This window comes from Netta rufina, assembly GCF_964035555.1.
Source record: "Netta rufina genome assembly, chromosome: 2".
Lineage (NCBI taxonomy): Eukaryota > Metazoa > Chordata > Aves > Anseriformes > Anatidae > Netta > Netta rufina.
In genome coordinates, this window is record NC_140124.1 from 52,848,641 (window position 1) to 52,874,892 (window position 26,252).

The window sequence follows — 26,252 nt, forward strand, 5'->3', positions numbered from 1 at the left end:
ACAAGGAAGGGCATCAGCCTTTATTGTAAACAAGGGTAAATATTGCTGTATTAGGGTCTAAGTTCAAAGGTCGGGAACTTACTTTCGTTCCTTTACACACAATTTGATTTTCACAGGCTTTCCATTCAAACGTCAGGCAAGGATGTACTACGACTAATGCGTACTGTGTGAAGTAGGAGGTGACCAAAAATGAACCTTGTATGGGGATTTAAAGGAAAAATAGTAGGGTTAGACAAGGAACTTTAGGAATATGAATGAAAATGAGATGAATTACTGACACGCAAATTGATAGAGTAGCAAAAGGCTGATCCACCCTGGAGGTACTGCTGTGGAATGCAGCAGGTAGCGTTTTGTGACAGACAGCACTGAGACAGCACGTCAATAAGCAGTATTTTTTGCCATACTCAGTGGGTGAACACGCATTTGGCAGTGTATTTCACTGGGTGTTGTTGATTCATCAAAGAGACCGGGCAGGAGGCTGTGAGAGGATGCAGATTTTTCTCTCAGGCAGAACCCAAAGGGATGCAACGAGCACTCATCGACGAAGTTGTCTCCTGTGTGCTAATGCAGGCTTCGGTCCCTTACTGTCTTCTGTACAGCATGAATAAAATATCACAGGGAGACTGCAAAAGGGAAAGTCTTTCTGTGACAGCAGCGTCCAGATGACACCCTTGAAAAGCAACGCTTGTTTTACAGGGGATTTTAACCAAGCTGTGCAATTTACTACTGCGGGCTATTTTTAGGGCTTGGAGTTTGGCAGATTTCAAAGCTGGGTAGCACTTTTACAGACAGAATGAGAACACCTTCGTCACGTCAGGTAAGGAGAAAACAGAAGGAATATCGCTGCGTACAGGGGTGAGACCTCTGGGAGAAGGGCTGTCTCTTCCTGTATCCTCTCCTAGGAGAGAATTTGAGGGGAAACCCTCTCGTGAACGGGCTCCCAGTCTCCAGGTGACATGGATCAACAAGCAGAGCCCCCAAAAGGGGCATTTTTCCCCTCATTTTCCTGTCATCCCACCCGGCCCAGCCCCGCCGCCGGCCGGCAGGGGGCGCCCCACCACAGGCGCGCCCCCTCCCCTCCCTCCCTTCCCTCCCCTGCGCGCTCCCGGGGCGGGCGGCGCTGATTGGCAGGCGGCGGCGGCGCGCGACGCCTGGCCGAGGGGGCGGGGCTTCGGGGGGGGGGGGGGGGGCGCAGGCTTCTATATAGCGGGCGGGACGCCGCTGCTGAGAGCAGTCGGCGGGCGGGCGGCGACGGGGAAGGGAGGGGTGCGCGCGGGCAGGAGCAGCAGCCCCTTCCTTAAATATATATACACATACACACTGCTCAGTGCGCTTTTAGTTGGCGGAGCCGGCCCCGGCCGTGACCATGCTGTGCTACGTGACCAGGCCAGACGCCGTGGTGATGGAGGTGGAGGTGGAGGCCAAAGCCAACGGCGAGGACTGCCTCAACCAGGTGAGGCCCGCTGCGGGGCGGCCGTTGGGCGCCGGTGACCGTTGGGGGCCTGAGGGGGGCGCTCCCTCCTCCCCCCCCCCACCCCCGTTGATGGCGGGCGGGGCCCCCCCTTCTTCCCCTTTATTTATTTATTTTCCTCCCTTCTCCCTTTTTTTTCCCTCCATGTTGGATGCAGGGGTTGCAGCATCCCTCGGTCGCGGCCCGTCTGCCTCCCCCCCCCCTCCATTTTGGGGAAGGGAGGCCTCGGCCTCCTTGCTGCCCCCCAAATTCTTCCCACACAGGACTAGAGAGGGGACATGGGGGCCCCAATCCTGACACGGCCCCCTTGGGGCTCAGCCTGTCGCCCCCAGGTGCTGCCGCCCTTCCCTGCCTGCTGTGGGGATGGGGGCGGGAGGGAGCCGAGCGTGGCTGCCAAGCCCGTCGGTGGCACCTAAATAAAACTTGTGGGATGCGCTGCTTCTTCTCGTCGCCCTCCTGCCTCAGAAGTGCTGCTGGAAACAGGCACCCGGCTGGTCCGAAGCGCCTGGCCTTGAGGAGCGAAGGGGATGGGGTTTGGCTGCGGAGGTCCATCTTGGTGTTTACTACTGGGGAAGTTCCCATTTCACACTCTTGTGTTCGTCAGTGTACCATTTTGTATGCTGCCTATTTAAAATCATCAATGAATCAGCTGTACGAAGGTGTTTACAAACAACACATCTTTTGTTTCAGACCACTAGCCCTCAAAACAGTCATTGAATCAAATACTACTTCTTGCCCAGTTGTGTCGTTGGTTCATTATGAAGGACCTCTTTCTTTCAGGTTTGCAGGAGGCTGGGAATTATAGAAGTTGATTATTTTGGACTGCAGTTCACTGGCAGCAAAGGGGAGAATCTGTGGCTGAATTTGAGGAACAGGATTTCCCAGCAGATGGATGGTTTAGCTCCTTATCGACTAAAATTAAGAGTCAAGTTCTTTGTAGAGCCCCATCTTATCTTACAAGAGCAGACGAGGTAAGGTTAAGATGGTTGTAAGTAAAGCGAACTTATTGTCTTCAATTTCAGTAAGCTATGAAAACGATTGCCCAGAGGTTCTATTTCTTCCATCTTCTGGTATTCTTTGCTCAACTTTTCAGCACAGCTTTAAAATTCCGGTGTTTAGATGTATTATTCTTTTTTTCTTTAAAAAGTGATATTATTGTAAGTATTGCGTGGGGAAGAGTAAGTAATGTGTAGTTAATTCCATGAGGAACTAGCGCTGGAAAAAGCCAAGCTACCAGTAACCAGTTTCTTACATGGTGTTTGCGTGTCCGATAGTAACCCCTGTGCAGTGGTGTTACTGTAGGTCGTTCAAAACCACTGGTACAGAAAGGCAGGAAACAATTCCTCCCACAGAGCAAAAACTTGCTGAATTCCTTCTTGTCTGGGATCATATTACAGCAACTTTCAGATCGCTACAGGCCCTTTGAGGCTACAGAAGAACAGCTGTTCTACTGCTTCTGTGGCCTGTCCTTTTAGCTAAATTGTTATACTGTTCCCAGGGCTTAAGATTTGTCCTCTCAGATGAGTAGCAAATGTTTTGCTTTCACTCCACCAGTTCGATTACTGCATCGCCACGTTAACTGCATTAACTGCAATTGGGTTCTCTGTAAGGAAAACAGAGCAAGTATGTTTGAAACTGGTCTCAACACATTTTTTCCAGTTAGTTTTAGGTGGTACATCAAAAATAAATACAGAAAAATGTCGTGTCTGGAAGGGAATGCCAAAGCATACTTTTACTGCTCACCTTGACTTGGTACTTCCAGAATTAAGACCATGCTTATGACATTTTTGTTCTGCACAGAATATTTTTACAGTGCATTTGGTCAGAGGCTGACAGTTTGATTTGGTGTACATCTCAGGAAAAATACTGAGTTAAAACAAGACAATGTGTATATTTCTTGAAGTAATACTGGGAGAGGTTTAGGGGAACAGTGGTTACAATCTGGCTGAAGTCTTCAGAAGGCTGCAGAGTAGACCACAGTTGTCCTATGTAACAGATTTAGTTAAGCAAGTACGTTCTAACATCCACATTTTGATGTACATTATTTTTGGAAAAATTCTAATATCCATGGTATACTTTTGGGTTCTTTCAGGGTATTTTTCCTGAAAGAACCTTGTTTTCTTAAATGCTCTTAATAAGTATAAAACCAAAGAATGAAGCTTTATGTGGAACAAAAGCAACACAATCATCATACCTGATGAGGTGGCAGAGATTACCCTGGATCTATTGGATGCATCTCCACACTCAGAGCAAATCAGGGTGAATCTGAGGAAACCTAACACAAATGATTGGCATTTTTGCTGTTGCTGCTGAATGTTTGTTCCACTTTACAAGGCTTTTGCAGACACCTGTGTTTTCCTACCTTGAACACCATCAATGCAAGACTTGGCAGGTTGTGTAAGTTAAGAGCTTGAACTGGTGAAACATACCCCAAGGGCCTAAAAGACAGGTTGCGTAGCTAGAATGCAACAGAGCTTGTGTGTGTGAACATCAAAGACCTGAGTATGCTCCACTATTAAGGTGACTTTAAAAGGTTATAGCTGGGGTGAGTTTTATGTGTGAGTTAAGACTGGTCTAAAATTAATATTTTTAACAGACTTTAAAATCACTTGAGCATCAGTCATCAAGAGATCTATGAATATTATGCTGTGCTGGAAATTAAACTGTTGGAGAGAAACAGGCATTGAAACTAGTATTTATTGCCACTGTCTTGCAAATATGAATGCTCCTGAGGCACCAGCTAAGCTGTTCAGTCCTGGATGTTTTTAGAGTCCTTGCTAAAAGGCAAATCCATGTTGCGAAATAGACAACTAAAACAGAGCTAAGGTAAACTATACCCACTCATCAACATGTAGCAGACCTAGAGTTCTGTAGTGCCTGTGGTTAATGTATATTTCTGCAGTGTTGACATTGAGCTACAGTGAATTTGCTGTTTTCTTTCTTGGGTGTGCTTAAGGGTTTGGTATGTATATAGCCATGCAGTCATATTTTAGTCTGCATGTAAGTTTCCGTGGGATGAAGGGAAAGTCCAACTTGTTAAACCTGTCATCAAACTTTAAATCAATAGGTATCTCATGGAATATGATTAAAATGAGCTGTACAGCTACAACTGACAACTTATTTCTTACCTCTACTTGCAAAGGCAGTTTACTGGCTGACAAAGAAATAGTGGTGGCTGTTCTGGTTTCCTTTAGCACAGTGATGTTCCCAGCTGATAAATAAGAGAGGGCATTTCTAATGTTGAATGTTATGCTCTAGTCCTTGTGTGAAGAAAGCTGAGGAAGTCTCCGTGTCTCTTACATTTAGCTTCTGAACCCGATCTTCCTTATGAGATGTGCGTGGAGACTGTGTTTGAAGTCTGGGGAGTTGCAAGTAATTCTGAAATCATTTGGCTGATAATGCTTTGCTATGACTAATAGTGAATGCTGTGACTGAGTTGTTCTTTGTTTTTTTCCATATACTTCAGAAGCTTCGTCAACACCAGTTCTGCTGCTTCATTAAAGAGATCCTTGTCTTGCACTTAGAGCTTGGCTGCATGTTTCTGGAGCATTTTAACACTCAGGTTTCTACATGCAGTGTAAAAAGCTGATCTGGCTACTGAACATCATCAGCCCGTGCTTCTGTTATCTTTAATCAGTGTGCAATCCAGCAGAAGATTGCAGCCTCATGCATTTTTAATATCTTATGCAAGGAAGGCTTCTTACCACCGAATGCAAGGTTATAATTGCATCTTTGACCACTATGGCAACAAGCCACCTTCGCTAAGTGCTTTGTGAATGGGAGCATCGGGTGTGGGGAGGGGGAACCTTCTCACTATACTTTCCTTTTACGCAGGGTTAAGCTTTATTTCTATTGTTCTTTGGTTCTTGATTTCTAATTTTTTATTTGACTGCCTGGTACTGAATTTCACCACAGGATATTGTAGTTTAGAATTGTTTTCAGTGGAATGAAAGTGCCTCAGTGCAAGAATGCTATTCAAATTTAATACGCTGCTGTCAACTGGAGCTTTAAACAAGCCTGAAATGTGAACAGCGTGCTTGTTAAGAGCAGTTTGAATAGCTGCATGGTTTTTGAATGGAGAATCACGTTGGCTTGCTAAAGGCTATCTCCCTCTTTGCTTAAAGCTATAGGTGCCAGTCCAAATCGAGACCACAAGCTCTGCCGTATGTCATGCTGGTTTTCAGTGTCTCTTGTGGTAGGTCATGCAACAGATGGCTGAAAAAGCAATGTTTTCAGCAGTGACTCAAAGTTGCCACCTGGTTTCTGTAACTCAAGCAGAGAGCTGGGATGCAGCTTTGTGGCTGTCCAGGAGCCTCCTGCTTGGGGCACGTGTGGGATCACCTGGAGCATTGTCTGCCTGGAGCCACAGCAGTGGAGTGTGGCTGTGGTCACCCCAGGGGAAGCAGTGGTTTGCTGAGGGCCAGTGTGGGGAAGTCAGAGCCCAAGGAGAGTGAGTGTTGATGTAAAGGCTGCTTGAGCAGTGTAAGGCGTCCCTGTGTGTACTTGGAAAGAGCAAAGCTGCTGTCTGGTGTAATGTGACAAAGCCAAGTGTTCTTATGTAAGCCATGGCGATTTAAAGCAACATGTCAGCTTCCAGCAGGCCACACGATCTCACAAAGCATGCAGAGCAGCACTTTGCCAACTTTGAGATCAGTAACCGTCACTGGAAGCTGTTAAAGGTTGTGTGCTACTTTTCAAGTATTTGAATTGTTTGTAAAATGCTTTTGCAGTGATTTCAGTTGTGGTTTCTTATTGGTAATGATGAACTAGTTAAAATTAGGAGTTGACTTGTAAGAGTTGAGTGGTTAGTAGTTAGAAAATAATAAAAAAAAAAAAAAAAATGCTATTATCCTCCAGTACTGGCTAGCCAGTGCAGCAGTGTCAAGGTATTTGTTACCGTGCAATAAAAACCTGCTGTAATAAACAGGGTGAGTTTAATGGATCTGTTTGTCTGAACTGGAGTTGAGTTGCAGTTAGTAACCTCTGACCCACTCTGCTGAAAGCAGATAAGAGTAAACATACTGATGAATGCAATTGTGACTTTGCAGAGCTTATTTTTCATATCTAATGGCTTATATCTGCCACTAATAATAGAATATTTTATTGCTGTGATCTTTACTATCAATATATATTTTAGGGATAACAATTATGCTTTTTTGATTCCTTTTGACTATGCAGTTGCAAATTACCTCACAGTAAGAGGAAAGATTCTTTCCCTGTGGTGAGGACTGTCATACCCCAGGTAGGACAGGCAGTTCCTTGGGACGTGTTCGAAGGTTCTCGGCAGGAATCTGGCAAGAGGAAGGGGTCTCCTGGCTATATTTCTAGGTCAGGAAGTATTAGTCATACAAACACTTCTTATTGGTAACAGACTGGGTTTTGCCACTTTCCCTTCTGGCAGAGAAGTTTAGGACATAACTCTGAACATAGATTTTTCTATTTGCACTGTTTTCCCTTGATTATTTTTTAAACTGTAGTAGGAACAAAGTTTTCAGTGCAGAACTTTGAATCCTAGTGTATATAGTTGTCTTTAATGAGTTTTTATGAAACAAATAACTTCTGTGTTGTATATATTTTTTTAATAGCACTTTCGCAGAGTCTTTAGTTTTCATCCAACTGAATTGGCAATGGATTCATTTTTAAGTGGTGTAACTACCAGTATAACTAGTGCTTAAGGAAAATACTTAACTGTTTCAAGTCTAGAGCTGCTTTTTCTTCCTTTGAAAAGGAGGAAGTTCTCTCTGGGCAGTGACTAATGAAGCACAACTTCGATGAACACAAAGCTTGGTCCCCTAATCAGTATTTCTTTGTGCTATTTTCAGATACCAAATTCAAAGGGAATACTCCATAATTGAATGCAGGAATATCTAGGTAGTGTGAGGTTTGCTGGGGGTACTAATGCTCTAAGTTACACTGACTTTTGTACTGGTGCTGCCCTGTATAGAATTCAGGGCACATGTGACTTTGTCAGGGCAATGGAAAGTTGTTTGTTCTTCAACTGCCTGAATATTTTTAGTGGTGGGGAAAGCCTAGGGTTTTTTCATATTTAGAGATGCAGTGAGGTGAACCAGTGAAATCTCAATTTAGGTCAGCATTTAACTTATGAAAACTTAACTACTTTGTGGTAAGTAATAGTGTCTGTAATATGGCCATCTTTTCTGCAGTAGATTGGAGCAGATCTTTTTTACAGTTATACTTAGCAGAATTACATGATTAACTGCCTCGGGGCTCCTTATGTTTTTGTTTTGCTCGACAGTATTCAGCAACAAAAGTGCATTCTTCTGGCTTTCAGTTTAAAGACAAAGGCTTTCATTTTGTGTAAAAAGGAAAATCGTTTTATAATCAGAATCTAACTGGTGTTGTGTTTAACCTTGAAGGGAGATGATTTTACAGTGGATATTAATGTATTTTTGGAGAAACAGACCCATAAAAAGGCCAGATGGGCAGACAGTACTAATCAGAATAATTTTTTCATGTGTATAAAATGTTTGCAGCCTTCATTCTTTGACAATCTTTCATTTTCTCGATGCAATTCCTTCCTCTAACATTTCAGATCTGTTAGAAACAACACAACGAATTTGCTACCTGAACTTTAGTTCAGAGCAAGTGCTGCAGCAGGTCAGTTTGGAGGTTTATGCACTGTCATTCAAAAACAAGGTTCACTGGCAGGCTCTTTGTTTAGTTAGTTTCTGTGCTGTTTGTGTGTGGCTTAGCATTGGGCAGGAACCAGCCATGGTTTGTTTTTGGGTGGAGTCAAATCCCTTGAGATGGACCCTGAAACGTGGGTGGCTTTGTCTTCTGACATTTATCCTGGCTACAGTAAGCTCTTGCATCACTTCAGTTAGCTTGCAGTAACTGTCCCTTATGCATGCCATGCCTCTTTCCCTTTTGTCCCCTAAAAATGTACAGTAGCTTAGTCTGAGATGTCTTCTCTTATGCTGTATGAGCACCTAGGTCACTGCACATTAGTTGGTGCATCACTTTTTTTGTTGCACTTTAAACTTGGTTGTCTACCTCTGCCGGTACAAGCACTTCAGTGAATGTGACAAGTTCTGCTTCCACTGTAATTTCATCTGTATCTGCAGGAGTAATCCTTTGTTTATTCAGCTCCCCCTTGATGTTCATACAGTCCTCCCAGCAAGACAATAGTGACTTTTCCTTGTGTAGTCAGTGCTGTCATAAGCATAAAGTAAGCAAACCAAAGATGCGAGCATTTAGTTGTGGCAGCTGAACATGCCAGCAAATGAGAACAAAATAGTCATTTTCTTCTTTAAAATACCATAGGTTTAATCAGCATGTAGTTGTAATGACGAGAGAACTCGTTTTCATACTGACAGGATCAGAAGTGCATGGAAAAGCTGTATTTTATGAAATGGTGATTGGAATTAAGGAGATGCCTACTGTTTGTTTTTAGGCATAGCTTTTCAGTAATCAATCAAATAATTTGACTGGCTTTATGAATTGAGCCCACAAATGTGTACAACCTCTCCACTATAAAAGCTCCAGCTATGCCTTTGTGTGGCCTTAGCCAAAAGAACTCCAAATTAGTGGGGTGGGAGAGGGGGATTGGAGCAGGAGTTTGGGACCGGCTCCAAGAGGAGCCCAAACAAGGAGTAGCATGCTCACAGGGGAGACAGCTGTACTGTCTGAAGTTCTTGTTCCCTCACCTCTTAAATCTACATCCTGCACGGAGGGGGGAATGTTAGCTTCCCCCAGGCCCCCATTAAACTGCTGAAGTGGAGACCCATGTCTAGACAGCTAAGTGATGCAGTTTGAGCACTTAAGTGGCAACTGCAGTGATGCCGTAAGCATGCTTCATGCTGCTTGCCAAGGGAGGTGCTGGAGCTGTGGCTCGTTGCTGTGAAAAGTATGGTGGGGCAGCTTAGGAGATGACAGTATTTTCCTTTCCGAAATCCTGCGTATGAGCTGTCTTCTGGGGGGAGCATTATTTGTATTTTCTGAGCTGCAGCATTTACTATCATAGAACTAAAAATGAATCCAAATTTTAGAAGTTATATAACTGACTGTAGTGCTGGCAAGGTAGCACTATTTGCTTGTACAATGAAATTGTAGAGTTACAAAAGGACTTACATAAGATATCCAAGCAAAGTGAATTGCTAACCAGCATCGTGAACTTCACTGAGTGATTCAACGTAGTTTTTTTCTAAAATTAAATGTAATTTATTTTTTTAAGGAAGTGAAATGTAAATGTCCTATCACTATGGAAACTGATATCCCTGTGGGTACTAGACTTATTGAAAGCTTTTTCAGTGATAACATAGTTATTTCTACCTCTGACTTCCTTAAACACTCTGAATCTTAAGAACAAGTAGACAGAAAGGTATGTTATCTTCCCTGACAGAAGATAAGGAAGCTAAGGTAAGCTATAGGGGGAGTTAACAGGCTGCTATTAGAGTTAGTGGAAAATTTGATTTGTCCTACCTATTAGATAATTAAGAACAGCTTTGAATTTTCTAGTTAGCTGTCAAACCTGCCTCAGTCCCCAAGCATAAATGACAAATGTGCATACAGAATGACCCTTTATACTTCATTTCATGATGAAATACACTTTTAACTACTTCAAGTTACTTTTTTTTAATCGTGTTACTTGGAAAAGTGCTGTCTCCGCTTTGACTGGTGCCACAGCCATTTGATCTGTATAGAGAAAGCATGCTTTTTTTTTTTTCTGGCTGCATGGTAATATGTTTTGTGCTTCTGTTCACAAATTCCTTTGTGGAAGTGATTTGTAAATAGGAACCAAAGAAAATTAAACTTAGGTAACTATTCCAGATATTTTTTTTTTATGGTTATTATATGGAATGAATTGAAGTTAGCAAATAGCCTTAGAGCTAAAGCAGCTTTTATTCAAACTGATACTGAAGTGCTTATTTCTTTTAATTGTGCTTCTAGGCATGGTCTTCAGTTCTATCCTTATCTTTAAGTGAATAATGAGATAGGTGTCCCTTCTCCCCCCTGTGCCCAGACCATTTGGTACATTCACTGCAAATTCTTGATTACCATATTAATGATTACCAAACATACTTGCTGTGTTACCTCTTACCTACCTTCATGTTTTAACATCTTGTATAACAAACATTTCTGATTCCATTGCAGGCACATGTTTTTCTTGCATATAAAGGAGGATCTTCTGGCTGGTAATCTCCAGTGTTCTTCAGAGCATGCAATTGAACTTAGTGCATTGTTGGCACAGATGAAGTTTGGAGACTATAATCAGAATACTGCCAAGTACAATTACGAAGAGTTGTGTGCAAAAGAGCTCACCACTACCATTCTAGAAAGGTAAAAAGAATGAATTGAATCAAATCATATGGGGGCCAAAAGTGTAAGACTTTGTTACGCTATTGCATCAGCAGGCTAGGGCATAGCTTGTGGTGTTAAAATGCAGTTCTCTGCATTTTTGCTGTGAACCTTTTGGTAATCCACATAAATACTTTAGAGTGGGGGGGAAGGCTAGTTAGAAAGCCTTGATTACATCTAGCTCTTACTTCTAAGTAAAGTATAGTATTACATCCTGAATATTCTCAATGTTTTTAGTTCTCTTAAATGCTTCTGGCTTGTCTTATCTGGCTGTAAATTTCCAGTCATCGTGGACCCACAAGAACAACCTACCTGTTTAACCAGGTCATATAAAAAACATGTTATACGAAGCTGCTAACAGTAATGGCATATCCTGGAGTTACTTCACCCATCCTTAATCTTTTTTTTTTATCAACAGCATTATTGCAAAGCATAAGCAGCTGGAAGGTCTCAGTCAAGCTTCTGCTGAATATCAGATTCTACAGATTGCAACAACACTGGAGAACTATGGAGTAGAGTGGCATTCGGTTAGAGACAGCGAAGGGCAAAAGCTCCTTATTGGTGTTGGACCTGAAGGCATATCCATCTGCAAAGATGACTTCAGTCCTATCAACAGGTACATGTTTTCTGGAATCATTTTTCCATGTTCCAGAACTACTGGGCATGCCTCACTTCTATGTAGACAAATGTTCTGTGAATTCCATAAAGGACCTATTGCAATGTAGGGTCTGAGGGCACTACCTACTTATAAGACAACTGGTCTTAAGGCTCTTGGGTTTTACATACTTCTGTGGCAGCACTTTCAATCCAGCATTATGGGCAAGTCAAAGGTCATAGTACCAGAAGGTACCATAGCAAGTTGTGGGAAATGCCCTTTAAAAGCTAAACGTGTTTTTGTATTAATTCTTAGGATTGCTTATCCTGTTGTTCAAATGGCAACGCAGTCTGGGAAGAACGTATACCTGACTGTTACCAAGGAGTCTGGTAATAGTGTTGTTCTCCTGTTTAAGATGATCAGTACAAGGGCAGCAAGTGGACTCTACAGAGCAATTACAGAGACGCATGCATTTTACAGGTTAGTACTGCTGCTAGAGTCAGCTTTGATCTTCTCTTCAAGCCTGAACAGAAGCTGAACAGGCTTTTGCTGCTTTTCATTTTGTGGGATGGGAGTTTAAGAAAAGTAAGCAAGAGTTTTTTTCAGTATACTACTCCAAATAATAGCACTTCAGAATAAAACCTTGCTGTTTTCTTTAATTCATAATACATGTGCTTGTCCCTGTGTATGAGTCAGGATGAGAGCAAAGGAGTAGAAGGTAGAAGGCCTGTTTTTTCAAAATATGTAGGTGTAGCCCATATGCATGTATACTTTTGTCTTTATTTGGCTCCTCCTGTTGCCAGAAGTCATCTTCCTACAATTCTTTTCCTTGCTCACATGCTTAGGATTTTGTTTCATGCCAGGAGCTATCAGTTGTCTTTATCCTTCTGTTCTTTGAGGCAAGGCTGCTGTAATTATCTGCTGATGGCTGACTTTTGCTGAAACCACTCCTCACTCCTACTGTGAGATCCAACACAGGTAGAACTGACCATCAAAGATAGTAGTGGTGTTCCCTAACTTAACTACCACATCAATCTCAATTACTTAGAAGAATTGGGCTTGAGCAGAGAAAGATACATAAGCTAGGCAAAGCCCCATCCAGTTCCTCAAATCAGATCACTGTAATACAGTTAGAGCAATTAACATCAGTTAGTTGCCTTTCTAATCACTGTAGCTAATCAGCAGCTAACCACTGCTTATTTTGTGAGTCTGATGTTAAGCATGACTTGTTATCCTCCATGACTATCAGCTCCTGCACTCCTTACACTCTTCATACTTCTCTCCAGGCAATCAAAGCATTAAATAATTAACTTTGTAGTCAGTCTTAACTGCTTGGTCTTCATATTTGATTGTCACTTCTGCTGTCCTTTGCAGTTTGACTTTAAACAGAATTGTAGCTAGGCAATAGGATTTGGTTGTGAACTTAGGTTTTGGACTCAAGCCCTGTGAGGCTGTGGTCCTTGTTCTGTGTTGTCTAGAGGGGTGATAATGCTGTAATAGACTTCTGCAGGTTTAGCTACAGCATGGAGATCCGTGGCAAGCATGGTTAGGCTAGCTGGAGCACTATGTGGCAAATCAAAATGGCTTGATTTAACAATGCTAGTATATCAAGTGTTTAGTGTCAAGTAATGCCATTAACCAATTCTTCACTAAAACAAAGAGCCTATCTAGAGAAAGGGTTGTTATGCCAAAGGCTATTAGAACTATTTAATGTAGCATCTTGGCATTGCCATGTAAAGAGATGTTGCTAAGCAGAACTGTAGATTGAGCAAGGGTTCACTGCTAATGTGCCTTAAATCCTTTCTGTAGGCTATTTTACTAGATACTTCACATTTTTTGAAGATGTAGAAATATCATCTCTGGCTGTCTTTTGCTTTGATTTCAATGCTGTTATTTCAACTTTGAGAGCAATTAATTGTAGAGGGAGGCTTATTAGTATTAACTAACCCAATTTTGTTTTGCCTTGCTGTTCTATAGGTGTGACACTGTCACAAGTGCTGTCATGATGCAGTATAGTCGAGACCTAAAGGGCCACCTAGCATCTCTTTTCCTGAATGAAAATATTAATCTTGGGAAAAAATACGTCTTTGACATTAAAAGAACATCAAAAGAAGTTTATGATCATGCAAGACGAGCTCTTTATAATGCTGGCATTGTGGATCTTGTTTCGAGAAGTGATCAAACCCCACCAAGTTCCCCCCTTAAGTCTTCAGAAAGTAGCATGAACTGTGACAACTGCGAGGGCCTTAGCTGCCAACAAACAAAAGCTCTGCAAGAGAAGCTGCGAAAGCTAAAGGAGTCCATGCTTTGTATGGTGTGTTGTGAAGAAGAAATCAATTCAACATTCTGTCCCTGTGGCCACACAGTATGCTGTAAGACCTGTGCTGCCCAATTACAGGTAATAATTCCATTAAGTTAGCAAGTAGTGTAGAAGCTTGGGTTTTTTGTATACATGAGTATTAGATTAATGTGTAAAGTGATTTTAGCAAAACTGACTTTTTTAGAACTGTTTTCAGTAAACTAGTTCCAAAGGATGTTCTGTTCAGATGATTTTGAAAGATAAGTCTTAGCTGTGCAAACTCTCCCGTGGTGAGAGTAAGCATTAGCTGGGTCCTGCAATAGACTGTTTTAAGTATGAAGACTTGAAAAAAAATTAAGTGCTCTGTATTGTAGAAAACTGTCTCCAGTAAGTATATACACTCAACATACAAAGTAAACTAACTTCCTAATATTTTTCCTTTCCAGTCATGCCCTGTTTGCAGGTCTCGTGTAGAGCATGTCCAGCATGTGTACTTGCCAACCCACACCAGTCTTCTCAATCTGACTGTGATCTGATCTGCATGTATGACTTAAACCGATCATGTACTTAAACTGCACTACTATGAATCGCAACCATTGATTGTGAAGAAGGCAACCACTCTGGCACCAATCCACGATCAAAAGCAAAAATACTGAATTGTTGAACATATCTTTGCTCAGCATGCCCATGATGGTTTGGGACATCTTTCTGGAGCAGAACTGTTAACTGAATCATGTTACTAAAACAGGAAAATGACGTATATGTTTGTAGCATGGCAGTGTTGCCAAAAAGCTAGGGAGCCCTGGAGAAATATGGTATACACATTGATATACCCAGCAAGAGCAATGCAGCCTTTTATTTTACTCTTTAAATTCTTTTTAGTACAGTCATTCCATTTATTTTAATAGTAAAACTAGCTTTTACAAATATCAGTTTAGTATGGCTCGTTTATGCTTTTAGTAAACTGCTCAAAAGGGAGAACTTCTCTTTAAAAAAAAAAAAGGTTCTTAAACTATACAAGGCTTCATCAAGCAGCTGCATTCAATTTTCTTAAATAGAAAGCAATTCTGTTCATATAGCTTTGGAAGGGTAGAACAATTTTAGTTTTATAGTGCTACAGGTGGGTCAGGAAAGTCTTCTGGTTGGTAATGATGTCCTCTGGAAGCACTGCTGCAGGACTTCATTCACAGCTCTCAGTGGGTAAGGTTTCCCATATCCAACTTGGTTGGTTGGTAGTCTTGGGTGCTGTAGTCAGCTGCCCTTTAAGTTGGCTTTATTTTTGGAGGCTGGTATCAAGCTGTTAGTCTTATACCATTATTTCCTAAAAGAAGGGTTGTGCATAACTTTAAATGCTTTCTTCAGTTAATGTCTTCATTGGTTAGGATATTTCCTGCTAAAATGTTTTTAATCTCCATCCCCTTACGTGGGCATTTTGGACTCCAGTTTCCTAGCATAATCTCCAGGATACAGAGGAACTAGAGACCATGTTTGGGTGCAATACTGGCTTAATTGAAGCTAGAAAAGTACACTGTCACTTTACTGAAACTTTCTGACTATACTTTTCATATTGCCTTAATGTAGCAGTAAGTGTGTTTATGCATCTGTTTCTTTGCACAGACATTTTGTCAAAATATTAAAACTCTACTTTTTTATGACACATTAGCATATAAACCTTACTCTAAGAGGGTATTTATTTTTTCACTTTGTAAAGAAAATTTTGTTTCCTCATGAAGCAAGAGCTTTGTCCTATATCGTAGGCAACTTCTGTCTTTTTATATTCAGATTAATAAAGGACTTTAAAAATCTTTGTGTTTTGAGTCTTATTTTTCTGAACTACTTCTGCAGTGTTACTGAACTGAAAATATGGGTTATTCACACTTATAGTCTGAATATTGTGGGTCATCTTCTTAAGGGGGGGGAGGGTGTATATGAATTCTGAGGGAGGAAAGGAGAGTGAAAGAATAGGGGCACGTGTATCAAAGAACTAACTATTGTAGTGGTGTACAGTGGTGCTAAAGCAAATATTCCTCCTTTCCCAAAGACTTTGTTCAGTGCTAATAGAATTACATTAATACCTAATCCATCATTCTATGGCAGCTGACTGAAATGGATTGTAAATTAATCTAAATAGATGTTAATATAGGCAGCTGATTTAAAGCATTCAACAAAATCAAGCTGTTAAAATAGGCAAGCATAACTCTAATTACACAGCCAATATAATTAGAAGTACCTAGACATCCCTAATAAAAATAATCCCAGTAGTTAGAACTCCTAATTAAGGAAGGGTTTGACAGGTTAAAAGGTAGAGGCAGAATTCAGGCAATGCCTGTGACTTTTTTGTAAATATATTTTGCCTTGTCTTGAAAAGCTATGCAGGGGTTCAGTGAAAGCCAAGGTGCAGGTTCAGACAGGAGCCTGGCAAGTATTGGCTCTATCTGAGGCTCTTGGAAACCTAGGCCTGTGTTGGTGAATGAAAGTGTGGAGCGCAAGTGGAGGATAACAGCTCTTTGTAACGGGGGAGGGTGGGTTCAGAATTCCGGTAGGTGGTTTTAACAAAATATAGCTACATTTTCTGGGAATTGAGTACTAGGTAATCTGTTCTGGATGTTTCACTTGCCCTATGTAAGATTCAATAGGAATCTTAAACATTGTCAAAACAATGTAAGAGCAAATTGGTGTTCACAGATAACTTTCTGCAAAAGTGTTACCTAAAATGTTGATCAGGCTATGTTAGAAAACTATTGCTTGACTTCCCAATACTGCTGGGGTATGTACTGCTTAATGTTTGCAGTTCCAGTACACCCTCTCTTGAAAGGGTTATGGCTGATCCCCATGAGCTGTGAAGAGTGTAAAAAAGAGTGTAAAAATGGAACTACAGGAAATTCTGAACTCTTCATGCCATGTAGCTGGACTTCAGAAAGAGTTGGGTGTTGCTTGCCAAAGTCCTATTGTTTCTCCTAAGAAGCTTTGTCTGTCTGGCAATGGATGGTGTGTGTGGGGGGAACAACACAATAGTTCATAGGAATAGCTGGAGTTTCTGTCCTTGATGCTTCTAGGAGCTGCAGGATTGATTACAAAGCTTCATCTGGTGCTGCTCCCAACTTAAGTTAGCGTACTTGTGTGTATCAGGCACTCCTGATGAAGTCAGCTCCTACACCCTACACTGATCTTGCTACCCAAAGCTGTGAGGCAAGAAAGTTACCTCACAGAAAATTCGGCTCTTCATTTCCAAAGTCAGCAGGTGGCTTCTATGATCTCATCACATGCGTATAATGTCATTTTAAAAAGCTACAGCCTCAAGTTTGTGCTGAAAGTAACCAAGGCAGGGGGGGAACAGTGTCACCTTCAGAGATTTGATGACTTTCTGGGTGACGCCTGGAGCCCTGTCAGTCTTGGACCTCCTGGCAGCAGGACAGCAGCCAAAAGCAGCTGTGCAGGGAGGGAGTTACAAGTTTCAACCGCAGGAGAGATGTTTTTACAAAAATGCAGTTACACTTGAATGTTGTTAATAAAGAAGTTAGGGGTTTAGCCATAACTACACCTATGCTGCTAGGGCTGGAAACTCCCAGCCCTCTGCTGGTATCTGCCTGGCTTCCATCCTCCCTGCTCAAGGGAAAGCTCAACCCACCAGGGACTACAAAGGCAGGATGCGGAGATGTTTCAAGACGCGACTGTCATGAAAACACAGCTCTGTCTTCTAACATGTAGATGCTAAATTCAGTATACACAGAAGTGTTAAAAAGCCAAAGAACTGTAGAATAAAGGCTTCTGTATTTTTAAATTATTTTGACTTCTTTTCCCTAAGTGCCACAAAAGCATGTACACAGCAACATTCATATATTTTAAGATTTATTTCCTTGTTAAGTCAGCGCTGTTGTGCTCCCAACGGAATGCCCCTGGGGAAAATTCTCATCTGCCAGCCCACGCTGTTTCACTTCACAGCAGCATGCTGGCACATTGATCAAAGATGGGGGAAAATTGCAGCTCAGATTTCCTCTATATGGTTTCGAACAAAAAACTTTCTGCAGAGTGTTAAAATTATGAATTGACAAGTCTCAGCCTCAGTAATGCCTGGTCAAAGATCCTTCTTGAATTTCCCTCGGTTTTCACAGAAAGCATGCTGGAGTAAATACCTATGTCACCTTTGTGCCCGTGGGTTCAGCTGTTGGGAGCCTGTTACAACCGAAAGCAGGAAGTGTAAGTCTTTGTAGGAATTGACAAATAGGTTTAAAGGGGAAAGGGGGAGAAAAAGTGAAGAAAAAGAAGATATTCCACAGTGAGGCCTAAGCACAGCTTCAGGCATTGCTGCAGGATGCCTGTGTCTAGATGGATGATGGCTGGCTGCAGAGTCTGGGGGGCTCAGGGCTGCCCCAGGAATTCAGAGTAGGGCAAGTGGGGATGGGTGGGCAGCAGTCTGGGAAGGCAGGACAGGGCCAGGCAGGAGAACAGACGTGCTGAGGCAGGTGAGGTGCCTACAGCCACCAGCACCCACCACGAGGGCAGAGATGGGCTCGCCATGTCTGGACAGACATGGGAAAAGAGCAGTTGCCCAAACATCCCCATCTGCTGCACTACCTTGCATTTGGTGGGAATCTATCTTTCTGTCTCCTCCACGAAGCACACCGGCACTTCCTGGTATCCCATTGCCATTTTATGGCCCTGCCAGGCCGCAGCCAAACCTCCCAGTCTGCAAGGACCTCGTAACATCAAACAACTTCAAGGTGTAAACAGCCAGCTGGAGCCCCTTTGCTCAACAGTTGGTTCAACAGCAGCGGGTGGTAAAAGCGACCATGGTTCCAGTGTCCTTTTGTTTCCTGTAAAGGGTGCTTTTGGGGGCTGGCCAGTGGTTAGCTTTCATAGCACTCAGGCATACACCAAGCTCCTGAGAGGAAAAGGTCAGGCAAACAAACCATACAGGCTTTCCCAGATCTTAACCACAGGTCACTTGCTGATTTCTTGCCAAGTAAAATGCAGAATGTTTTCCAGCTGCCTGGGGCCTGGGGGAGGGCAAGACATGAGTGGGAGGGCAATCCATCTGCTGATGTCTTTCCCTGCCTTCAGTTTGACCCTCTCCTGAGTGACCTGATTTAACATCTCCACTCTTCGCTGACCCTTCCTTACTCTGCAGGACTTTTCTGCTCTCTCACCAGTGATTTTTGATTTCCGTCACGAGGCTCTGAAGTCAGCCAGCCTTCTGCCAGCAGCTGTCCTTATGAACTCCACTCCGGGAAAGAATCTGACTTTCTTTGGCCAGGACCGTTCAGTGGTCACACAGACACACAAATCTCTTTCTGTGCCTCAGCAGGAGCACAAAGGGCACCGTCCACCACATTTCCACCTGTGGCAGCAAGAAAAAAATCAGTAGAACTGAGCTTTCCTCTCACCATTGGCGTGCCTAGACAAAAATGTTCATTTATATCTTCCCTTTCAGGGTCACTTCATGGTTAGAATGGGATTAACTGCATGTTCTTATGTTTAAAGGTGTTCAACATCTCTATTTTTATCCAGTAGTTGGTGTCTAGCTTCTCTGCTTCTTCAAAGCAAATCAATGCAGGTAATGATAGACAGCAGCGTGGCAGCATTTTGCATAAACAGGCTTGCCAGAGCCAGATCTTCCTCTTTCCTGCCAGAAAGCTGTTTGTCAGAGGAATCCATGCATCTGGCACCAAATTCCAATCATAGCACTGCAACTGTGGGAATTACAGAGACATTGGCAGCTCATCTGAAGAGACAGTATTTGTTTTCCTTGTTTAGAACTATAAATAGTCAATAGAGGACTCTCATTCAAGCAGTATCGATGACTGAGGTAATCCAGGCACAGAGACATGGCCAAAAATCGGACTCCCACTCCAAAGCTGACCCACCTCTTGCTTCAGAAGCCCAAGTTCCAAAGTGGCAATGCAGAAAACACATGCCCAGCAGCAAGCAAGCCCTCAAGATACACCGACACACCCGCTGTTTGTGTTTGACCTTAAAACTGTTTGCCTATGCCCCTGCCTGACCCACATTTTTATTTTTTTTTAAACACCTTCAGCTCTGCTGTGGTTTGAGCAGCTGACTTCCACCTCAGCCTTTCCAAGATCTACAAAGTGGAACAACACTGAAGTGTCCTGAGAACACCCTGCCTACCTGGGCAAGGCGCTCAGCGCTCGGGCACGTGGACAGCACATGCCCTGGCATGAGGCAGCTGCAGGGTCTTTGTGTTCAGTACACTGGAGGCAGTGCCTCACCACCTTATCGTCAGGGCTTCTCCTACCCTGGGGGAAATGTGCATTTGAACCTCTCCTGGGGCTGAAGTAAATGACCACAGCTCTTGTATTCCCTGGGTAAACTGTCCCTCTACTGTGATAAGTAGAAGAGGACCAAGTAATCTCTAATGCCGCCCCCCTCCCCTCCCCCCCAAAATAAATAAAATAAAATAAAATAAAATAAAATAAAATAAAATAAAATAAAATAAAATAAAATAAAATAAAATAAAATTGCTCAGTTTCTACTCTTAAGAATAATTGTAAGCACATTCTTGGAGGAATGATATGTGTGGAAAAACCCTTCGAGGGAAACGCACAGAGACACAGGAGTATTGCCACAATGGATTGTTGTTTCCCAATAGGCCATAATCTTGGGCAGTAGGTTCCCAAATGCCCAAGTGAAGTGTAGGTACTTTTCCCTCGTGTCATATTCCTACCAAAAGGGATTCCTTCAAAATCAGTTCTCATGTCCTACAAAAAAAGGCCATTACTGTAATATTTTCTCTGTGTGGCAGGAAGCTTTGTACCAATGGAAAACTGAAGAATACCAAAACCAGAGCATGGTCTACTGGATGTAAAATCAGCAGCATAGCTGTAACTCATCCTGAAAATCATGTCCTTGAGCTAGAGGGGAACATGTGTCTGAGAAGAGGAAGTAAGAAGGGTAAGGAACAAGTGACAGGAAGATAAAGGGCAACTCCCCAGCAATCAGATACATTTCTGTGGTTTTTAATAACAAATGGGACTGTGTCATATGCTTCTTTTCTCACTCTTAGCTATGCAAATATTAAATGAGAAACCCCAGGCTGCCAAAGCCTTCCTTTATCAAATACCAGTCACAGCCACAGAGAAAGAACATTGCTTTGGTGGTGAAGATGCAATCCCCCCAGCTAATTGTCAGCCAAGTGCTGTTTCCCTGGACTTTTTTTGGTAAAATTCAAGCCCTTTACCATTTCACTGGGGCACATTTTTTTTCCCAGAGCAGTGGCACCTGTTCTTGCCCAGCACATTTGTGGGAGGGATACAGTACTGTCATGTGAAACACCCTATGGCTTCCCCGGCAGCTTACTGGGCACCTACTAAGAGGTATTATCCATGCTCAAAGCAGTATGGTCAGTCTCCTGGGAGGTTTTTCCCCTTCCTCCACACTTGCAAACTCACTTTTCCACTTCAGCACAGTCCAAACAAAATGCATTTCTGCTAAGTAAGGCTAATTTACATGTGAAATTTTACTTTGGGAGGGAGTTATGTTCTAGAAAAATACATATCTTCAAAGGGGAAAAAGCTGGGTATCTTTGTGAAAGTACGTTTTTGTTTTTAGCCCTGTCCAGCTTAAGAAAATGATCATAAGACTGGTGTCTTTGAGTTTTACATACCTTCAGAACAGCCTCAGACATTCAGACAGGCACACTCATAATATTTGCTTCAGCGTAAGCATGAAGTTTCAGTCATAGGGAAAGGCATTTTCAGAAAGTTTTTCAGGTTGTTAAACAAGGAACTGTAACTGAAACTGTTCTGCTAATTCAGTGATAATTTTCTCTATCACCGGATGATCACCAGATTGAAATTTCACGTGCTGCTTCCGCACAGCAACCAGTATAAACCTTTTCACCCCTGAGTTGTGGCTGCCTCTGTGTGTTTTGTTACCTCTTGTATCCCACACTGCATTGCCTCGTTTCTGAAGATGTGGTGCTTTGGCTTCACTGTGGTCTTCTGCTCTCCCCAGCTCTCCTATTTCTTTATCTGTAGGCTCCTTGCTGCCTCCCTCCACAAAGCCCTGCCCTGCTCACCTCCTCTGGCTCAGACTGTCCTACTCTGCACTCTTGATGCCTTAAACCCAATACCAGGAGCACATCAGCTCCCTCTACTCTAAATCAGCTTCTTTCTGCATGCTGCTATACTAATTGCTACAAAGTGGCATTTGCACTGCTCTTTATTCAGGCCAAATCCCTGTAGTTAGCCATAATCTGGTTCTTTCTACAAATCTTGGTCTGTTGCCTTCTTTCCAAAGGATATTGAAGTATTTTTTAAAACATGTGAAGTAGGCACTTGGATCTCTGATGAACTGAGCATCAAAGGAGCAGAAGGCAACTGGCCTTGCAAGAGATATATAGTTCCAAGATGGCATGAGTGCTCTTTTTGAGGAAAAAGATAGATAGGGACCCAAAATACTGTCAGTGATTCTGTGATTTTGCTAGCAATGTTCTTGAATCTACAGAGGCTTTGAGAAGAAACGTGTGTGGCTAACTCATCCCAGACAAGAAAGACTTCACAGTGATGTTCCCTGTACAGTCTCTAATAAATGAGAGCTGCTAATTGCTTGTTCCTCCTAAGCTTTCATTTCTCTGTGCTGTAAGTGACTTAGCCTGCAGCAGGCTCCAGTCTGGACTGGAGTTTTTGGTTCTTATTCATCCACCTTTAAACTTTGTTCTGGTCCATGTATTTCCTCCTGGTGATCATCTTACGAGGTACCACAGTTTGCCACAGGGACAAGCCCAAGTCCACAGCCATCATTTGAGCTAGACTTTGGACCTGGCTTTTCTTCTGTAAGGGGAACTGCAGTGAAACCAGGTAAATCTCCAGTTTTGGAGTTCAACACTGAGACTGCTGACTGGATTGGCATCTGAACTGCGCTGTTTGGGCATGCCTCTTGTTTTTGTTAAATACTGAGACGTTCTTCCCCCTGGGCTGTCTGCTCCTGACATTCATGCTTTCCCTCCAGTTTGTAGGTTGAAGAATCAGGTAATTACTACCCTGGGGTTTCCATCCTTTGGAAAATGCTCTGCCCTTCTACCAAATGTGGATTTTTCTGTTTAAACAGAAGTGCTTGTAATGAGTGGTTCAGCTTTTCTTGTTGCCTTGTGTTTGTTTCTCTGTAAAATGAACAGACTTGCTCAGGGCTAAAAGAGGTGATTCATAAGTCTCACATTAGTGTGCAAGTCTTTACATGGATACTAATTAGGCTCAGGATGAGATATCAGTTGCTCTCTGAGCTTGGTTTTCCTTATCCCACCAAGCCACACATTGCCCTCAATGCTGCTATGGCCAACTGGATTCCTAATTTCTCCAGACAGCTGCCAAACCAGCTGGACTGTGCAAAAAGGGCATGTCTGAGGCACAATTTCACGGCAACTGTGGCATAATCAAAACTTCATCTCAAACATACAGATTGACCCAGATTTGCATCAGCGTTGTGTGGGGAATGTGCTGTGGGAGATGTCTCATACTGTGGTCCCAAATCTTGGAAAAAATTGGCCAGATGAGGAAGGGCACAGAGACACCAGTACTGCCTCACTTGGTAGCTTTGCTGACAGATTGGCAAAAGCCAGAGCGAGGTGACTACAGAGACTGTGTGCGCACTGGTGTGTGTGGGTATGGCTCTTATCGCTGGTGCTACAAAGAAAACCTTGTATTACTTGGAGACAACAATAGCCTAGAAAATGGAGCGGGCACCAAGGAATAAGTGAAACGGAAAGAATCTGATCCTCCTCATTAAACTGCTCACTCTCCAACAACAGATGGTGTGTTTGGGAGTGTTTGCCGTTAAGAAAGTTAAAGCCCTGGACCAAAGGGAAAATATAAACCACATTTAACTACTTGCATATGTTGACTTTTGGAATCATTTCCAGGCAGATATAATGTCAGACATCCACATGCTGACCCCCGTTTTTTGTTTTGCCTGTGCTCTTTCATCCGTTTGTCATGATGTTTGTCCCGTGCCCCAACATGACAGCAAAATGTTGGCTATTGTTTTGCCATAAGTAGTAAACAAGTTTGGAGAACTGCTTAGGAGAGAGGAGAGCTGCAGCTCATGGAAGGTTTTGTATAGCAGAGACTTTTTAATATAGGCAGGTGGGAACAATTATTATGTCTGCCTTGAACTCAAGTCAAATAGCTATGCCAATTTGCATCACTCAAAATTTATTTTACCACGTCGCCTGTCTATTTCAGATCGTCGGAGGTTTTTTTAAACCTCATCCAAAGCACTCTAAGAATGATATTGAGAAAAAATATATCATTTTGCCATCTTAAAAATTCTTGGCTGTGCAAATCCCTCATGTGTGTTCCACCTAAATCGTATAAATACTTGCATTTACTTATACCTTTGAATCTATGCATACAGGTACATGTATTTTATTAGGCTGCAGTTGTTTTTCTCCCTACCCTGCCTCATTCAAATGGCCCCAGCTTGGAGAACGTGCTAGTGCTGGAGAGAGGAGAAAAAGTGCTTTATGTTTAAAGCATCAGCTCTCTGCATTTGAACTCAGCTTTTACGTGAAGTTCCCACCTGATGCCAGCCATGTGACACAGCCACGCTGTTCCCAGCCGGCTGTTAAAATAAATCCACGCTGCAGATTGTTGCTCTCAGCCTGCAGGGCAGCTGCGATCCTCTCCCACGCCTTACCTGCACTGTGCCAGCACCGTGCACTTCCAGCCCAGGAGCACCCCCAGGTCTTGTTCTGCTCCCAGATCCTTCTCTGGCAGACGTGCAGTGCTGACGGCCAAGGCTGCTGCTCTCGGTTGCTTTGGTCAGGCTGTGCTGGTACAATTGACTCCGGAATTTGGCTGAGTGCATCACCTGCTGTCACCGTCAAAACGCATTTTCTAATATTAGATGAATCCCCAAGGTGCTCCTTGAAAGAGAAAAAAATATATATATCAGCCGTATGAGGTGATGGATGTGCTGTATTACTGGAATCAGCAAAATGATTTCCATTAAAATGTAACATTAAATCTCACTCCTCTATTCCGCTGTGAAGCATCGGGGAAAATTATCTCATGAGCTGGGTATTTCCAAGATGTTGAAACGGATTCACAGTCTCACCCCTGTCACTGATGCTGTCAAATTGGCATACCGCATACCTCAAACTGCTGTGCACTGCACAGCCATAAATCCCGCATGGATTTATCCTATTGCCTCGGTGTCGTTAGCCCTGCTATGACAGGCTGCAGTGCTGAACGAGCGCATAACTTGGCAGAGGTCATGCAAGGTAGCAGAGACCTCCCAAGGGAGCACAGGCTTGATAACAGTCTCATTTTCCGAGCACTGCTGGGTAAGCAGCCTGGATGCCACACTCCCTCGGTATCATTTCGTTTTGCCCTCGACTGTTTTTACTGAGGATGCATCTGCGCAACGTTCTGGGAAACAGAAACATTTATTCAGGCATTTTGTTGTCTTGTTTTCTGACCCCCCCCCCCATAAAGCTACCTGTCATTTCCCAAAGCCACTGCCAAATCGCAGCGTGGCTGTTTTTAATATTCATTATAATTGTGTTAACATGTTTGCTGAGCGAGCACTCCTGGCCTGTGCTGACCGCTTGGAATTCAAAATTAGCACAGTAATTATATTTCACAGTCTACTGGCCGATGGGAAATTTCACCTCACTTGTGAATTTGCATGTTCTGAAATAGGTCGGAGAAGCAGATGGCTTTGCAAGAAAAGAAAAAAATAAAATAAAAAGGGCTGCGAGTCAGGCTCTTGTTTTGCTACTTGGATTAAGCCCCTTCTAGCAGGGTGAGGGCTCACACCCATCCAGGTGGCTCCCTGGTGCTCAGGGAACCATCGGGAGCAGCTCTGGAGGTGGCTTCTGGGTGGCTTTCAGGGGTGTTCATGCACAGTGTGTCCAGCAGCACCAGCCTGTTAGTGGCTCCAAAAGATGAGCCTGACATCTAAGAGTCCGAGGGCAGCTGACAAACAGCTTTCCCCTGCTCTGAAGCTGAAGCTGGAGTTAAATACAGGCGTTGCCAACTGCAAGACCTGTTAGATAACTGAGCAAACATCTCTGTGGGGAAACCACCTTGGCCTGAGGCGTTTTTCTCACTTCTGTGGACATAAGGAAACTACAAGATCCATCTTCTAGCCCTTCTTTGATTATCACTTCAATCCCAGCAATTAAGGGCAGTCAGACACAGTGAGTTAAAGTCTCCCAAGGAACACAAAGGCCCCCAAGGAGCCCTCCACACTCCTCCCGTGTTTCAGCACATTACGAGGCCCATTTTCCCACATACTGTGGTGGGGTGAAAAACAAACAAAAACACTGCAGGGCCGCACAATGTACTCCTGTGAGTGCTTTCATGCTTTCATGTTCTGCATGGATTTGCCTCCTTCTGGCTTCCTGCTTTCTCTTACTTGCTTTCCTCCCCATGTACCCACAAACACCTGGTGTCTCTCTCTCTACACTTGACGTATCTCTCAGCTTAATAACATCACCACAAAAATAACAGTCACTGTGATCACCGGTTGTTTTTTTTGGTTGTTTTTTGTTTGTTTGTTTGTTTTTGTTTTTGTTTTTGTTTTTGTTTTTGTTTTTTTTTTAAGAA

The 26,252-nt window shown here is 43.0% G+C and overlaps 1 protein-coding gene across 2 annotated transcripts; it reads left to right on the forward strand.

Annotated features, from left to right (window-relative positions):
• Positions 1-1,248: 1,248 nt before the first annotated feature.
• Positions 1,249-15,472, forward strand: MYLIP (myosin regulatory light chain interacting protein). Of its 2 annotated transcripts, XM_084306979.1 has the most exons (7): positions 1,249-1,453; positions 2,252-2,442; positions 10,586-10,771; positions 11,208-11,405; positions 11,700-11,864; positions 13,362-13,782; positions 14,130-15,472. In XM_084306979.1, exons 1-7 carry the CDS (start codon positions 1,367-1,369, stop codon positions 14,217-14,219), a joined length of 1,338 nt encoding a protein of 445 aa, XP_084163105.1. In that variant the 5' UTR covers positions 1,249-1,366; the 3' UTR covers positions 14,220-15,472. The 2 variants fall into 2 exon arrangements, with proteins under 2 accessions (XP_084163105.1, XP_084163106.1); XM_084306980.1 differs by lacking the exon at positions 11,700-11,864.
• Positions 15,473-26,252: the final 10,780 nt, after the last annotated feature.

What these genes read in the sequence shown, in the direction of transcription:
- MYLIP (XM_084306979.1), top strand. Translation starts at nt 1,367, where the DNA reads ATGCTGTGCTACGTGACCAGGCCAGACGCCGTGGTGATGGAGGTGGAG. An exon ending in GCGAGGACTGCCTCAACCAG is followed by an intron (nt 1,454 to 2,251) that starts GTGAGGCCCGCT and finishes TCTTTCTTTCAG; the next exon opens with GTTTGCAGGAGGCTGGGAAT. An exon ending in CCTGTGCTGCCCAATTACAG is followed by an intron (nt 13,783 to 14,129) that starts GTAATAATTCCA and finishes TTTCCTTTCCAG; the next exon opens with TCATGCCCTGTTTGCAGGTC.